The sequence below is a fragment of the Labeo rohita genome, chromosome 3, assembly GCF_022985175.1.
Source record: "Labeo rohita strain BAU-BD-2019 chromosome 3, IGBB_LRoh.1.0, whole genome shotgun sequence".
Lineage (NCBI taxonomy): Eukaryota > Metazoa > Chordata > Actinopteri > Cypriniformes > Cyprinidae > Labeo > Labeo rohita.
The window spans coordinates 5,469,914-5,488,322 of NC_066871.1; the positions used below are offsets into that span (position 1 = coordinate 5,469,914).

General features: G+C 37.1%; 1 protein-coding gene across 1 annotated transcript; it reads left to right on the top strand.

Moving 5' to 3' along the window:
• Positions 1–4,950: 4,950 nt before the first annotated feature.
• metrnla (meteorin like, glial cell differentiation regulator a) lies at positions 4,951–17,659 on the top strand. Its single transcript, XM_051106518.1, has 4 exons — positions 4,951–5,375; positions 9,901–10,289; positions 14,910–14,969; positions 17,063–17,659. Exons 1-4 carry the CDS (start codon positions 5,278–5,280, stop codon positions 17,374–17,376), a joined length of 861 nt encoding a protein of 286 aa, XP_050962475.1. The 5' UTR covers positions 4,951–5,277; the 3' UTR covers positions 17,377–17,659.
• Positions 17,660–18,409: the final 750 nt, after the last annotated feature.

Genomic DNA, 18,409 nt, shown 5'->3' on the forward strand with positions numbered 1-18,409 from the left:
TCACTTGCATTTAAAGCAGCCTCGACCAGAATGAGATGATTTTTGCAGAGCTGATTTTGGCAAGGTAAAAAGGATGTTGTTTTACACAACCATTGAGAATTTTTAACCAAAGTATATTATAGACTTTTCATTAAGACCCTAAAGAATCATATCAACTTGTGGAAAATGGGCATCCGATGACCCCTTTAAGAAACATAGTCAAGAAAGTGTACTTTCTGTAAGAACACTTATTTAATTAATATATTATCTGCAATATAATTTAAATACACTTTTTAAGATGCACTACCGATTCAATACAACTAAGTGCGTTTTTAAAAAATCAAGTTATGTGGGTTTGCAATGACATGAGCGTTAGTAAATGATGACAGATTATTCATTTCTGGGTGGATTGTTTCATAGAGCTTCTCAGTCCTGGCAAAAACACACAAGCAGTGATCTGAACATATGTCTGAATAAATGGCAGTTTTACCAGGAGCAAAAACAACCAAAGCGATGATTGACAGTGCATCAGACACAGTGTTGAAATATGCATTGGCTGCTACACTTCAGGTCTGCACTCGACCAATAAGTTTCCATACACTTTGACTTTCATTTCCAGAGAGATAAACATTTGTTTTTGAAACGTACTAAAGAATGCAAGGTATCTGGTTTATACATTCTGTACAGGTGCCAGAAATATGATAAGTATGCATAGCTTCTGTCCTCATTTGTAAGTTCACTTCTCTCATAGCAGCACTTTATCAAACGCACTTGTCTGGTTGACATTTACTGTGATTATCGGCATTGTGAAACAACAGCCTGCCCTCCATCTTCCCTGAGCAATGCACTTAGACAGGACAGCTGGTTGGTTCATTTCCTGCCTCACTGTTTTGGTATGTTTATCTCCGTGAGGGCTTAGTTCTCAATTTACAAAGCGAGAAAAAAGTTTCTCGTAACATGAAGAAGTAAATCGGTGAGTAATGATGTCATGCTATGATGCATAACTCTCCCCGATCCGCTGGTTTCCTTGTTCCTGCGCACAAACACACACGCACACATACACACCTTGAACGCAGTTAACTCCACTATGCATTTGTTTTTCAGATCAGGGACTGGCCGCGCAACAGCTCAGAGTGACTCAATCTCTGCATGCAATTAGGCAATAACTCAGAAACCAAAAACAGACTGCCCAAAATTCAAGCTCTTTCTTTCTCGATCTCCTGTTAGTTTAGAGATGTGGTTCTTGCGTTTTTCAGGCTGTCAGTGTGTCCCTCAAAATCTCTGCTGTCAACATCATAAACATTACAGAGGAAAGGTTCGCCTGAAACTGAAAATTCTGCTATTGTTGACTTACAAACCGGTATGATTCTCTTTTTTTCTGTGGAACACAATAGGAGAATTCATTTGAAGTACCTCAAGCGCCAGCTAATGTCAAACCTTTTTTGGCTCCCGTATGTGACGTCGAACATTCATGTTGAAATATTTAATGTAGTGTATGTATGCGTATCATGATCAATGTTTTGATTTGAAAGGCTTAAATTTCAGTCTGATGAATTAAACTACTAGTAGGGTCACAATGATTAATTTCATTCATGTAAATGAGCTGCATGAACAATCTTCAAAATGTCTCCTTTTGTATTCCTTGGAAAAAAATAAGAGGATTTGAGTTTCCAATGACATAAGGGTGAGTAAACAATGACAGATTTTTCATTTTCTTTTCATCCTTCAAGTAAACACAGAGGGGCACAGTCAGCCAAAACAGAGAATGGGGTCCTCACACACTAAACAGAATCCATTGTAGCAATCAGAAGCCACAAATGTGGACTGTTTTGAGGTCTCCGGCAGGGGATTATGAAACCTAAGATGAACTGTATATATGAAGTGTTTACATATACATATGCTCTCTTATAGAAGCTCAGTTCTGCCTGTTGTCTCTTAAAAGACAGAAAGAGAGGGAGTAATAAGGGAAAACATATGCAGGTGCCTCTGAGTTGTGGTTCGCTTGTCCTGACATGCACACTGTTCTCGTTTAAGGAGGAGCTGTATCATTATCCTGAGAGACAGCGGCAGGCCAGCAGTGTGCCTGTATCAAAACAAGTACGGTCACAAACAGCTCTTAATCACTTGTGTTGTGAAACCAGTGTTAAATAACTGTCTCTGACATCTCTAGTCTCTCCTGTCTAACAGGTTTCTTGATCACACTTGAACATGACGGAGGAATAGAATATCACATTTCATGTGGAACACTAGATTATTACATTTTCTAAAGAAGTAGTCGTGCTTATTGGTAGTTGCTGCCAAAATACTAGTGTGTTTTGAGTGTTATATATGATCCGAGTCAAAAGAGCTAACGTCTCTGTTACTTTGGTCGCTACATATTGCTACTCTCACGCAAGTCTGAACAATTTTTATTATTTGTTTTATAAACCACCAGGTGAAAATTGTAAGCTAGTTTAGAAATGAGATGGCAGCTTGTCATAAAACCACTTGTATTGAATCATCATTTATGCTTATAGCACAAATGGAAATGTTTACACGCCTTAAATCTATAATTACATGCAATTACCTTAATTAGCAAACTGTCTTTTCTTCAGGGCTACATGTTAAAATATTACACTTCTTCTGATTGTGTTCCAAATTCCATTATATTACACACTAGCTGGGTTATTATTTTTTTTAACCCAAATGCTGGGTTCAGCCTGTACTGTAAAACACAATTTGTTGAGTCAACTTAAATTAATTTGTAACCTGGCTGCCTTAAAATTTTAAGTTCAGTTAACTCAAAAAAAGTTTATTCAACTTAAAAAGTTAAATTATACTAAGAGACAACTTAGATATTTGAGTTGAATCAACTTAAAATTTTAAGGCAGCTGGGTTACTTACCCATCTGTTAAGTTTAGCAAACACAAATATCTAAGTTGTTACTTAGTATAACTTAACATTTCAAGTTGACTAAACTTATTTTAGTTGACTGAATTTAAAATTTGAAGGCATCAGTGTAACAAATTATTTTAAGCTGACTCAACAAATAAGTTTTTTTTTTAAATTATTTTTTACAGTGTGTTGGGTCATTTTATTGGGTGATTTATTTATTTATTTTTTACCCAGGTGCTGGGTAGTTTTTCTACACTCTAAAAAAGGATGTTTTTTTTTTTTTTTACCCAAATGCTGAGTTTGGCTTGTTGGGTCATTTAATTGGGTTATTTTTAACGTTTTTTACCCAGGTGGTGGGTCATTTTTATGCACTCTAGAAAATGCTGGGTCATTTTTTTTAAACCAAATGCTGGGTTTACCCTGTTGGGTCATTTTATTGGATGATTTATTTATTTATTTATTTTTTACCCAGGTGCTGGGTAGTTTTTCTACACTCTAAAAAAGGATGTTTTTTTGTGTGTGTTTTTACCCAAATGCTGAGTTCAGTTTTTGGGTCATTTTATTGTTTTTTTGTTTGTTTGTTTGTTCGTTTGTTTGTTTGTTTTTTACCCAGGTACTGGGTAGTTTCTCTTCACTCTACAAAATGCTGGGTTCAGTTTGTTGGGTCATTCTATTTGGGTTATTTTAAATATTTGTTTACCCAGGTGCTAGGTAGTTTTTCTGCACTCTAAAAATGCTGGGTTATTTTTTACCAAAATGCTGGGTTCAGCTTTTTGGGTCATTTTATTGGGTTATTTTTAATATTTTTACCCAGGTGCTGGGTAGTTTTTCAGCAATCTTAAAAAAGGCTGGGTTATTTTATTTTATTTTATTTTTTTACCCAAATGCTGGGTTCAACTTTTTGGGTCATTTTATTGGGTTATTTTTAATAATTTTACCCAGATGCTGGGTAGTTTTTCTGCACTCTAAAAATGCTGTTTTTTTGTTTGTTTGTTCTTTACCAAAATGCTGGGTTTTCAGCTTTTTGGGTCATTTTATTGGGTTATTTTTAAATTTTACCCAGGTGCTGGGTAGTTTTTCTGTAACTCAGCTCCTGCTGCTGTCAGTACAAATGATTAACCCCCTCACATACATACCCAGCGCTGGGTCAGCGTAACCCAATGAAACGCTAGGCGGCGGTCTGAGGTTGACGAACAGCAGCCCATCACCGGCATAGATTTTCGCTGAAACACCAGCACGAGAATTAGCACTATTTCGGTGAAAAATGATTACAGAGAACGGCTGAATACACCTAAATTAAGATGCTACTTTTAAATGTTATTTTTTTTTATTTCTAAAAAACGAAAAGCATGCACAATATTAGAAGGGTGTTTGACTAAAAATTGTTGTACATTTTTATTTCTAAAATGCTTGTTAAAGTAGTTTAAATATAATATTGTAAACTATGCTGTATTCACCCAAATAAATGTAATTTGTCCTATAATTTTTGTCTTGCTCTTGCTGTTGCCTCTATAATTCTGTGAGTGATTTTCAGTGATATTTAATTTTTAATTTTTAATTTCCAGCTCATTTTAAGCCAGCAATAAAAACATTTTAAACTATAGTTGACTTAAATAAAACAACCCAGCATGCTGGGTAAAACATTTAACCCAACCTGCTGGTTCAAAATATCCCAGCATGAGTTCTGTCCAATATTTACCCAGCACTGAGTTGCCAAATAACCCGAGCTGGGTTGTTTTTAACCCAGCATGTTTTAGTGTGTAGAAAATGCAAAACAAGCAATTGTTGGGATTAAGCAAATACTAGTTTGTCCTAGTTTTTTAAAATAAGTAAGTAGCTCAACTAAGTAAGTAATGTTTTTAAATCGGTGTCAGAATCAAACCTATTAAAACTAACAATATAATTATTGTGATGAATATGCCGTGACTTTACACACTGTCTCATTGAGCCAGTTTAATCAGCCAAAATGCGATGTCTTGGGCTTTTTTGCGCACGCGCCCTGTTTCAGTCAGCTGGCGGTGACGCGGAGAGGAATCCGAGCTGAGTCGCTCATTGAACTCTTGAGGAACGCGCCTCCACTGGAGTAAAGCGCTGCTGCTGACTGCGCATGTGCGCTCTTCAAAGTTCAGTGAGCGGCTCGACTCGGATTCCTCAGCTCGTCACCGCCGTCTTCACTCGAGTAGAGCGCTGCTGTTCAGTGCTGCTCGCTGTGCGCGATATGGAGTAAGCAAGCGAAAGCGCTTCTCGGACTTTCGGCATCAGTTGCGCTTCTTGACTAAATTGCGGGCTACAAAGTGAAACGATACTGAAGAAAAACACGATGTAGTGAAGAAAATACCGACGCTGGACTGTTTTATCCCATACCCGCAAAGCAGAGCTATATAGTATCGCGCTGGAGGAGAAGTAGACAGCGGTGGGACAAACATGCTCTCGCCGTTCTTGGCGTATTTGCTGTCGGTTGTGCTTCTGTGTCGGATAGTGCGCTCCCAGTACTCAAGCGACCAGTGCAGCTGGAGGGGCAGGTGAGATACGCTTCAAACATTTAGATTATTTCAATGTTTTCTTCCTATCCGTTTGTTAATGGAAAATAAAATGTGATTTAGTAAATTGTATTTTGAGACTCTTGTTAACTCTTTGTAGATGAATTCATATTGGTGAGTTAATGTTGTAGCCTGAATTAAAACGTAAACTTTTTTTATGCTAAAATAAGTATAATTCTAACAATAAAAAAGTTTAATAATATTAGTACTATTGTTATTTGTAGACTTCGTACGAGCAGTAATAGTATTTTCAGCATTAGTTTTGTTTATGAGCTGTGTTGAGTAGTAGTAGTAGTATTTACTATTAGAGTAAGGCCCAGTATTTTTGGTAGCCTATTAGAAGTGGCTGTAGCACCTGTCTCAATTACAGAACATTTTATGTTTGTTTTCTTATTTTTTTTTAGTGTTCTCTTAGTCTGAAATGTATTTATTTTCTTTATCTCATATATTGTCTTGTACTTAGTGATTTGCTCACAGTTTCAATCAGAAACCATCTGAGCAGTGATTTCATTTTTACTCACTGGTTTGACCAAACCCAAGTTAATCCCTAATGTGTAATATGCAAATCACTTTATTGTTTGTTTAAAGGCGATTTAACTTTACCTGAGTTGATAAGCTATTGCATTTACATGTTTTTCTGGAAGCTTTTGGTTTTCAATAAAAAGATGGCTTTTAAATCCCTCAAGCTCAGAGTGCAGCTAGATGTGAAAGATGTTTTGATCGTCTGGGTTGGTCATAAATCTTTCACTAATGAGGAGATTAGTTCATGCTTCAGATTTCCCCGTCACATAGCTTCGTCTCATAACAACGTTTGTTATTATTCCCCAACAATGGCTCCCTTCCTTCAAAAAAATTCCTTAAACGTTACACATTTTGCATCTCTGTGAAGTCTTTTTACAATAATACAGATGAATGCACTGCACTCTGACTGTGCAGCCATAATCTGGTGTTGATTTGCCAGGCCCGAGTTCAGCCTCTCATTACGGCCGAGCTGAATTTCAAATGCTCTTAATTAAAGAGGAGCCGTTATAAATGAGGACACGGCAGCTTGCGAGTCTGCTCCGCACATGTGTCACCCCAGGGTTTTGGTCCTCACCTCTCATTTTGGTGAGAGTTTAATCTGGGGTCTTGCTGCAGGCCTAAATTCGTCTCTGATTGAAGAACCGCTGGAGGCTTCAGAAGCAGATGGCTCATTTTCTGCCCAACTGACAGCGGGCCACAGGCTCAAGGCGCAGAACCGCAGATGATGTCTAAAAGTAGTGGAGAGAGCCTTTTGTGCGGCCGGTGGACAGCGGCAGGTCTGCTGCCCGGACATGCAGCTCCTCGTCTTTTTGAGGAGTTGAAAGCGAGGGGAGGTTCGCTGCGTGACCTGCATTTGCACTTGCATGCTCCGGGTTCGGCTACTGTCTCTGCACTTGTCTGCAGAGAGGCCTGGGTGTCCAAGGAGCCATTGACTTGCGTTTCAAAAATCCTGCCCACGGCAGGATGCCAGTGCTGGGTCTTGCCAAAGCGTTGGAAAGGAGAGAAGAAAAATGAGAGACGGTTAACGCGTATGTGTGTGCGCATGCTTGCACGTGACGGGTCATGCAGCAAGCCTTGCGCGTGGGTCTTAACACCTTGTGTGAAAAGACATTAACTTCATTCTTCCTGCTTTGAGAAAAGCTTTTCTTTCATATGAGCTTCAGCTTTGGACTGGACTCTGGCGCAGACTGTTCAGAACAATCGCCCTAATGTTTGAAGTTTCCTTTGCTGTGTTGCACGTAAAAGGCCACTGAACTAAAGCTGACTGAAGATCCAACCATCTTTTTTTTTTTTTTTTTTGACGGGATTACCCGTCATTTGCTTCAAAACAGTTTGGTTTGCTTTGTTTAATCTAAGGCCTGTAAGTGGTTATTTGTAAATGTTAACCAGCTATAACTGGATGTCTGAATTTAGTGAGTAATGCATCACAGTGTTTGATGTTTGACGACTGCTCTGTTCTCCTTTCCAGTATTTTAAGGCATCGTACGATTGCTTCCAGACAGTAGCCAGCAAAATTATGCTGCCTTTTGAAATTGTTTGTTTTGGCTGAATTCTCGGATAAGTCAATCCTAGAATGATTGCACTTGGTGAACAGAACTCCTCCAGGATGGAGGACAAAGTCAAGAGAAGCAAGGATTATAACTATTTTTTATCCTGTACTGAAGTCTGTTGATGAAAAGGAACTAATCTGATTAAAAATAGACAGTGTTAGATTGATATAGTGGCCCTTATTTCTACCATTTTGAGATAATCTGCTCTAGTGGTTGAATGATATATTGCCATAGCCATGTTTGACCGATAAGTGTTATAATTGGGACTATTATTGACAATGTTGAGAACTCAGGATGTCAAATTGTTGTCATATTTACTGCACTGTATTTTAAATCAACATTTCTTGTTTCATCGGATTGCAGAGACTACCATTTTTGAGTGCAGTTGTTTCAGTGTTGTTGTTGTTGTTTTATTTTTTTACAGACAAACCACAAGGCCATCCACACTGACCTTTTTCATGGTTTTATGTCATGATAAAATAGATGTAGCAATAGATTAGATGTATTCTGTTGTATATCAGATTATTGAAATGAAGCAAGTGTAGGTCAGAATGTGGGATTCACAGTAAGATTTGCAATGAAAAGTAATTTCTTTTATTTTTGAAAACACAGAATGAAGAAGTTGCTATTTGAAGTATAAATCGGTTTGACCAATTTTTATTTTTTTATTTTTTTCAGTTCATTTTACTTTTTTTTGTTTGTTTCTAGTCAGTTCATTTTACTTTTTTTTGTTTGTTTTAGTAAATATTATGTAAAGAATTGTAAATTTAATTTTATCAGCTGTTATACTTGAGTTATTTACCATCTTTAAATTAAGCGATCAGATCAAATTTATTGACTTGATATCAGATATTAGCCACTGTGCTCTATAATGGCATCAGCTATCAAAAATAAATAAATAAATAAATTAAAATCCATATCAGTCAGCCACTAATCTGCACCATGTTCATATTCATTACAAAATCTAAGAATTTTTGTGTCTGTAAATAGTTTTCCATAAAAACTGTGATATGTGCATATTTCAGCATATTTAATTCAGTTAATTTAATGCTATTTTACAACTTTACATTAGCAATGTTAGTTAACAAAAATATAGTTGTTCATGTTAGTTCACAGTGCATTAATGTTTACAAGTAAAACGTTTGATTTAAAAAATGTATTTGTTGAAATTAACATGGACTAAGATTAAGACTGTACACTACAAGTCAAAAGTTTCTGAACAATAAGAATTGTTTTTTTTTTCTTCTTGAAGAAATCTCTTCTGCCAAGCCTGCATTTATTTGATCCAAAGTACAGCAAAAACAGTAAAATTGTGAAAAATTTTTACTATTTAAAATAACTGTTTTCTGTTTGACTATACTGTAAAATGTCATTTATTCCTGTGATCAAAGCTTAATTTTCAGCATCATTACTCCAGTCTTCATTGTCACATGATCCTTCAGAAATCGTTCTAATGTGCTGATTTGCTGTTCAAGAAACATTTTTGATTATTATCCAAAGATCAGCATTTATCTGAAATAAAAAGCTTTTGTTACATTATACACTATACTATTCAAAAGCTTGGAGTCAGTATTTATTTATTTTGTTTATTTTTTTTTATTTTAGAAATTAATACTTTTATTAAGCAAAAATGCTTTAAATTGAACAAAGGTGAAGATAAAGACATTTTATAATGTTACAGAAGATGTCTATTTCAGATAAATGTTGTTCTTCTGAAGTTTCAACTTATCAAAGAAACCTGAAAAAAAATCTACTTAGCTGTTTTCAACATCATCATCATAATAATAATAGTTTTTTGAGCAGCAAATCAGAATATTAGAATGATTTCTGAAGGATCATGTTATTGGAGTAATAATGCTAAAAATTCAGCTTTAAAATCACAGGAATAAATTAAAAAGAAAATTTTAAATGGTAAAAATATTTCAAAATTTTACTGTACTTTTGCTGTGCTTTGAACCAAATATATGGAGGCTTGGAGAGCAAAAGAAACTTCTTTAAGAAATATTTTTTTAAAAATATTTAAAAAAGGTTTTTTTCTTCAAAACCTTTTGACTGGTAGTGTATATTGTTCATTGTTAGTTCATGTTAACTTATGTAGTAAACTAATTTTAACAAATGAAACCTTATTGTAAAGAGTTACAAAATTGTGTTTTGCCATGTATATTGGCCTTCATATGACTGAAAATACAAACATTGTCCACTACAAGTCATTCACTATTTTTGCAATATTTGTGTGTGCTTGTATTTTGGTACATATCATAATATTACATTGTTAATCTCATTATAACATCTGAGGTTTGTTATTTGTGGGTTGCTGCATATGTAGAGCGTTTCATTATACCTACATATGAGGTTCAGTTTCAGTTGGAACTCCTCCTTATAACGTAGCATAGGTTCTGGAACAGAGCTTATATCTCTTTTCTGCTTTCTTGTAGTGGGCTGACCCATGAGGGACACACTCGGGATGTTGAACAGGTGTATCTCCGCTGCGCCCAGGGCTTCCTGGAGTGGCTTTACCCCACAGGGGCCATCATCGTCAACCTGCGGCCGAACACACTGTCCCCAGCGGCGTCTCTTCTCTCCGTCTGCATCAAACCCTCTAAGGAGTCCAGCGGAACCCACATCTACCTGGACCGGCTGGGCAAACTGCGATTGCTCCTCCGTGAGGAGGATCAGGCCGAGGGGAGAGTGCACTGTTTCAGCATCCAGGACGGGGCGCTCTTCATCGAGGCAGTGCCTCAAAGGGACATCAGCCGAAAAATCACAGCCTTCCAGTACGAGCTGGTCAACCACAGACCAGGAGCAGATCCACAGTCATTATCTGGTATGAGGTTCTCTTGATCTTTAAAGACTCGCTTGACAAGAGTTCTCTTTCATGTGATATATTTCCTGAAATGGAAATGTTTTTTAGAGTAGAGTAGTATTTGGAAATATGTAAAAGAGAAGTCTCAAAGCTATTGGACAAAATCCATTTATTATTTCCTGGATTCTTTAAGGAACAGATTTGCACCAAAGGCTGCGTTTATTTGATCACAAATACAGTCAAACGGTAATATTGTGAAATATTATTACAATATTATTATTATTATTACAATTTAAAATAAGTTTCTCTTTTAATATTTTAAAATCCCATTACTCCAGTCTTCAGTGTCACATGATCCTTCAGAAATCATTCTAATATGTTGATTTGGTGCTCAAGAAACATCTATTATTGTTATTATCAATGTTGAAAACCGTAATGCGTTTTTTTTTTTTTTTTTTTTCAGGATTCTTTGAAAAGAACAACAATTATTTTCTTTTATAACATTAAAAAAAATGTCTTTACTGTCTCCTTTGAGCAATATAATGCGTCCTTGCTGAATAAAAATATTAATTTCTTAAAAAAAAAAAAGTTTAAAAATGGTAAAAAAAAAATTACATTTCTGCAACTCCAGGGTTTTTGGGTACATGGTTATTAATGCACACTTTAGCAAAGGTTTATTTATTTTAAAGTATGTGATCTGAAGCCAATTTATGTGATCAAAAATACAGTAAAAGTTTTAATATTTTAAAATGTTATTACTCCAGTCTTCAGTGTCACATGATCCTTCAGAAATCGATGATACATTTTTTTCAGGATTCTTTGATAAGAAACATTTCTTTGAAACAGAAATCTTTTAGAACATTAAAAATGTTCTTGCTGTCACTTTTGATTAGTTTAATCCATCCTTGCTAAATAAAAGTATTCATTTCTTTAACAAAAAAAAAACTTAAAAAAATTAAAAAATAAAAGTTTTCATTTTACCCTCCCTTTCTATTGAACTCCAACAATAACTACTGCTTTCAGCACAAAAGCATTATTAAATTTCTATGACTCCAGGGTTTTTGGGTACACTGTTATTAATGCACGCAATACCGAGGGTTTGTTTATTTTAAAAAGTATGCGATCCGAAGCCAGTGTTTTCATGCCCAGCAACAGATGATATCTTTACCTCAGGAAACGTCCTCCCCTCTGTGATGCTGAGATGGTGGATCTGTGCTCGTATTTGCTCTGGAAAGCGATACTGATTTGAACCTCGTTTTCCATGCGATTAATACCAACTGTGTTTTTCAGGACGTGTGGCGTAACTCTCACAATGGGACGTCACAAGCGTCCCGTTGCGATTAACATCGGCAAATCATGTAAAACATACAGCCTCTTTTCAGAAATTCAATTTCAAGCAGTGCACCTGCCAAAACCGAAGAGCTGAATGGCCCAAAGCAATGTAGATACATCATATAACAAGTCTGTTTTTCCTCTCCCAAACAAAGCTAACCTATTGTTCAGTGTGTTTCCCCCCCTCAGGGGGTATGAATTCATAACTGGCATGTAAATCTGGCTCTGATAAACTGCTGTATTTTGCAGGCATGGATACAGTTTTGAGACTTTAATGCGTGGCTTGATGTGGCCTGTGTTGTCAATGTCCTCCTGAGAGCTTGTGTGTTTGCCGTTTGTGATTTCAGCGATCCGAGCGGGCAGATCTGTAAAGTGACCTGTTTTCCTTTTTCCGAGCTTTTGTTTTTTTTTCACGTTCACCTCATGAATGTTGACCTGCTGTGCTGGAATTGAGTTGCTTTCCATCACTGTGGAATGTGTCTTAGACCAGCTGTTGGGAGGACATATTATCTCCATCTTTTTTCCCTACTCCCTTCCTCTTCCTCTTTTCCCCTGTCTCTCTGGCTTCCCCTCCCTTACTTTTTCCTTCATTACTTTTCGTTCCGCCTCTCTGAAGTGGTTGGGACGCAGGCGAAGTGGCATATGAATCTTTTCTCCATTAGCATGGAATGCAGAGGGACCAGATGTAGAGGGGACACTATCTTCCCCCTTTTGCCCCGCCAGCGTGTGAAGTGGTTGCAATCCCAGCAGCGTTGCATTAATTCGGGCAGCGGGGGCTGCTGACTCAGATGCCAGCCCATTCCTGCGGTTCCGTTTCAACTTTTGCATGTGATCCGCCGCAAACCCATCTGCGCTTTAAGCGCGGCTTTAGCGTTCAGGATGTGAGCGCTGGCGGCAGTTAACGCTTTACATAAGGCCCAGCATTCTGAACGGTCACTCGCTTTGAAGCTTTGGCGTTTGCCAGCTGTTGCAAAGCTGATTCCTGGGTGACCTCTGGCTCCGTTGGTGGTGCGATGTTTCTTCTTTTGCAACTCGGCCGACCTCTGGTCCGCTCACCTCGCCCACAGTTTCCTCAGCAGGCATGACCTCTGCTGTGCTCATATGTGAAGGGTCAGGTTCAACAGATCAGGGTTTTGATACAGATCAGTTATTTCTGCCACTTTCCATGGTAGCGCCCAGTCTATGGTTGCTATTATTTGAACAGTCTGTCAGCATATCACTGTAATGTTCATTGTATTTACATTTCTAATGGGAGTGATTTAGTTCTGTTATGTGGGTCAATGACATGACTTATATTTAATGCACTTATTTGTAATATTTTAAAGGGAGCCCCAGGTGTTAAGACTTGTATGGCCTAGTATAATGTAAATTTTTATACATTTTATACACGTTTTGAACTATCAAAGGCATCATGGCTAAAGTTGAGAGAACAAATACATGGTTCTTTTTTTTTTTTCAAATAACATACATGTTTAATGGGTTTTCAACTATATAAGAGACAAATTTGCATTATATTATGCCATAAAAGTCTTATACCCGGGGTTCCCTTTAAAAGAATTCAATACGTATTCAGCAAGGACACATTAAATTAATCAAAAGTGATAGTTAAGACTTTTAATAATGTTACAAAAGATTTTAATATTTTATAAACTTTGTATATAGTCATCAAAGAATGAACTTTTAGATTACCCTTTTGAACTTTCTATTCAAAGGAAAAAATGGGAAGCACTGTATTTTACAGTGTCCTTGTTACACATCTTACATGTATTTACTATAACAGTGAAGTATGCATATTGTGCAGTATATATTACATAGTACATTATTTCATAGTGTTTACACACTGTTAATTAATATTACTCGGTATTCATGTGTAATTACACTGTAATAAGCATCTTAAAGTAAAGTGCAACTAAAAATGTATTGTTTTCACACAAATTTTAAGCAGCACAACAGATTTCAACATTGATAAATGTTTATTGAGCAGAAAATCAGCATATTAGAATGATTTTTGAAGGACCATGTGACGTTAAAGACTGGAGTAATGATGCTGAAAATTCAGCTAAATTACACCTTAAAATATATTTACACAGAAATCAGTTATTTTAAATTGTAATAATATTTCACCATATTACTGTTTTCATTCTTGCTTCCACTGTAGAACAGTTTTGTTGTATTTTAGAGCTACGGACCAGAATATTCTTCTAAATAGCATATCCAAAATACCTTAGCGACCACATTGCAATTCCTTGTCCCCACCCATAAAACTCCAGCAATGTGGCGATGAGTTTTGAGCCTCCAACCACCAATCACTTTAGGAAAAATGTAGTTGTTATAGTTGTGGAAAACTTTTGAAGCCCCTTAGTCCACCTGCACTAACAGACTGCTAAACTTTTGGCTATCAGACACACCTGCCCTGGCCCACAGAATGCAACCCATTAACCCGTTAAAACCCATAAACTGCACCACCCAGCCACCTGAATCAACCAGTCGCTCGCTCAACCCCTCGCTTTCCTACAAGCCTGAGGAGGTTGAGACCCTCCAGACAAATGTGCTGAATTATATCTGCACGTGGGGGCTGTAATGACCGCAGAGCCACGAGACTGTGGCGTGATTTATTTGGATAGAGAAACGCGCTGATCAAAGGCGACACGGTGCTGCCAGTGTTTAGGTTACACTGATTGCCTTACAGCAGTCACAGGACTCTGCGGCCACCTGAAAGCAAAGGAGTGTTTGTCTCTTGTCATGTGTCGCTGTGGGTTGTAAAACTTGTTGGCACATGTGGAAGTGCTGTGCAATGTAGGCTCCTGGACGTTTCTTTTTGTTTTGGACCCAGAACTACTAGCCCTTGCAGTCTCTGCTCTGTGTTGGAGTTTTTCTCAGCTGGATCTCATTTGCGTTGGGGTGTGAGGACGCGGTGTGTGTTTGTCAGTGTTTTTCTAGAGGGGGAAGGGTCGAGATGTTTCCCTCCTCTCCAACGACTACAGATGTTTTTCTTTTTTTTTTTTTTAATGAGGAGACTTCTCGCAGGGCGCCCCTCATCTCTTGTTTGGTTAGAAGCCGACAAGCCGTGACGATAAAGTTGGCTTCTACATGCTCAATAAATAACCATCTGCAGCAGAAATTAATTATGTCTTTGAAAGTCCACGTGGCGGGTGTACATAGATCAGTGCGCTGTTTTTTGTTAGAAAGATTTCTCATGTAGAAGATCAGCATGCCACATGATGCACATGGGATTGTTTGTACTGTTGCATTACCATCAAGCGTTGGCTGTGTTTGGTCTGATTTTGTTGTTCTGTTATCTCTCCACAGCACCCTGCCAACCCTGTACAGATGCGGAGGTCCTCCTGGCCGCTTGCACCAGTGACTTTGGTAAGACAAGTCATGTCTTTAAAGAAATGTTTTTGATAATCACTAGTTGAAAATTAAATTAAATTAGCTGTTGAATTTTAATTATAGTTTGGAACCAGTCTCAAAGAATCCTTCAAACCAAGCAACTGAGTTCCAGGAACTCTGTAATGGGATCAAATAAGATTCTTCAAAGAATCAAATAAGATTCTACTCAATAAATTGAAATTCCTGCAGGATTTGGATCTTAAGAATGTTACAGACCGATAAATGGACCACAGACACACTAGCCTGTTCACAGGCCAATATTTGGCCCTTATGTCAGCTTATGCTGAGTAAACATTGTGTAAAATGAGCATTCATTTCATGTTAATTATGTTGGCTTGAGAAATAATCCTTGTCTACTATTTAATCCTATTATGATCATTCTGTATTTTAAGAATAAACATTCACACAGAACATGTTTTTCTGTTGAAAAAATGTGAGATGTAGGGCAGTGAAATAAAAAATGCCTGGTCTAGAGATGTTAAAAATAAAATGACTGGAGTTATGGTGCTCCTAAAATGGATGATGAAGATTCCAAAAAAATAAAAATAAAATAAAAAATTTGACTTAAATTGACAAAATCTTTAAATGAGCTAAGACTCTTCTTAAATCTATCCTTATCTTAAATCTAACTATTTTAGATTAGACTAGGCTTTCTCAACAGAGAAGCATCAAAGTTAACAGCAGACAGCATCAAAGTTAATTTACACAATTGTTAATTAATATAAATATATCCACATCATGGCAACAGTCCAGTATCTATGGAAGCCCGTTAGCCCTAAGCCTCTGACTTCATAACATGCAATTGCGATTTAAGTCAGAATTGTGAGATATAAACTCGCAATTCTGAGAACATATCAGTCTTTTTTTTCCTCAAAATTGGACTTTTGCTTTGGCAATTGTGAGTTTATATCTCACAATTCTGAGAAAAAAGCCAGAATTGCAAGAAAAAAAAAAAAAAAAATCAGAATTATAATTATACAAACCCGCAATTGCGAGGAAAAAAAGTGTGAAAAATGATGCCAGAATTCTAAGAAAGTCAGAACTGCGAGTTTTAATCTCACAATTCAGACTGTATTTCTTGCAGTTGTGAGTTTATATCATGCAATTCTGAGGAAAAAAGTCAGAATTGTGACTGTTTCTCAGAATTACAAGTTTATAACGCACAGTTGTGAGTTTTTATTGCAAAGTAATACAAAGTCAATTATCTTTATTATTTTTTACTCAGTGGCAGAAATGGGCTTCCTTAAGTATTAGTATGTCACAGAAAAATAGTTTAGAAATAATGTAATATATATCCAATCTCTACCTGCACTGTTTTAGATGAAGAAAGTTTTAAAATCCTGAAAAAATTTAAAATTCTCATTGATTTCCTTAAAGAGGCTAGGTCCAATTGCAAACGTTTTTAAAGATCTAGTTTGTGTTTTATGTTGGAATCAGAAATTAATCATCATGCGAAATGGTCACACTTTAGTTTTAATTCTGTCATGAATTCTTTACCCTCATGTCATTCCAAACCCGTAAGGCCTTCGTTCATCTTTGAAACACAAATTAAGATATTTTTGATGCAATTCGAGAGCTTTCTGACGCTGCATAGACAGCAACAGTACTATGACATTAAAAGCCCAGAAAGGTACAGATATCCTTACTACCTTTCTGGGTCTTGAACATGGTAGTTCTATTGCTGTCTTTGTGTTTTGAAAATGAATGAAGGTCTCATGGTTTTGGAATGACATGAGGGTGAGTAATTAATGACAGAATTTTCATTTTTGGGTGAACTGTCCCTCTTAATTTGCTGCTTATTAATAGTTAGTAACGTGATTTAAGTTTAGGTATGGGAAAGAAGTAAGGAATCTAAAGTATGGTTAGAATAAGGCATTAATGGGCTTTATAAGTACCAATAAACAGCCAATATGCTAGTAATATGAACGCTCATAAACAAGAAGTTAATGGTAAGAATTGGTCTCATTAAGATCTTTTAAGATTGGTGACCCACTGTGCTATATGTTCAAATGAGAAGCAAAAAAAACAACCGTGTTTTTCTTACATATTTTTTTTTTTTCCCTCTACAGTGGCACGGGGCAATATTCTTGGCGTGGCGGAGGAGGAAGAGCAGACCTCTGTCACAGTATCCCTGAGTCGCCTTTACAGACAGAAGACACAAGTGTTTGTGTCAGGGGGCGGCCGGGCCAAACGCTGGACAGGCTTTGTGAAGATGCCCACACAGTGTGGGGTTAAACCAGGCGAGGGCGAGTTCCTCTTCACTGGGACTGTGCGATTCGGAGAGGCCTGGCTCAGCTGCGCTCCACGGTACAAGGACTTCCTTAGGGTGTATCAGGACGCACAGCAGCAAGGGACCAACCCGTGTCATTTGGAAACAGACTGAATTCTTTCCAGGAAACCACACGGTCCGCCCCGTCGTGAGGAACTGTGACCCTGCGAGCAGCTGTCTGTCTCTGTTTGTGTCTGCAGACAGAGCAAGTTTAGATCCGTATAGACTGCAATACCGATGCAGAAACCTGCTGTCCCAGCATTGCCTGAGATGCGACTCATGCTCTCAAAACGCCCCGCAAAGACAACCGAAGTTGGACTTGAGTTTGCTAAGCCAATGGCGATTTCTCTTGACATGTCTTAAGACTGATATTCCTGATTTGTTGTCTTTTTTTTTTCCTTGCGGTCACAATGTAGCAGATCTGGCTGATGAATGTGTAAAAATGTGAACGAACATTCTAAAACGGAAGTCCCAAATGCTTTGTAAAAAGCTTGATGTACAGTTTTGCAGTTGTTTCTATGACAGAAATATATTGATGAAAAAGCCTGCTTTTTAATTTTTATTTTTTAAGAAAATTTGAAGTGCAATTCCTGCCTGTGTTTTGTCTTCAGGCTGTTCGATTGCAAATGTGTCTTTCCAAGGATTAAAACATTTTTTTTTCTCTTTGGAATCAAATCGTGTGCCTGTTTTTTTTTTTATGTAAATTAGGTCATGGTGTAGTTCTCTGCCATCTATTTTGAAATACTTATCTATGAACTGTGTCCAAAAAAGATTTTTCATTTTTCATTTTATCTATTGTTTGAATCATTGCTACATTCTAACAAAGTGAGATGGTTTTTTTTCTCACCAGTTTTATCATCCACCAGGTGAAAACTGTAAGTCAGATTTCTTAGAAAAGTAATATCACACCTCTCCTCTATGAATTACACAATTTATGGTATCATTCATGTCCGTAGCACAAACAATGCTGAATATGTTACATGCTTAAAGGGACAGTTTGCTAACATTTTTCAAAATATCTTTTTCCGTGTTCCACAGAAAAACACAGTCGTACGGTTAGTTGGAAACAGGAACAACATTTCTTCCAAGTCTGTGAAAACATTTTTTTAATCCCTGCTTTGTTCAAATTCAAGAAGTATGAGCAATA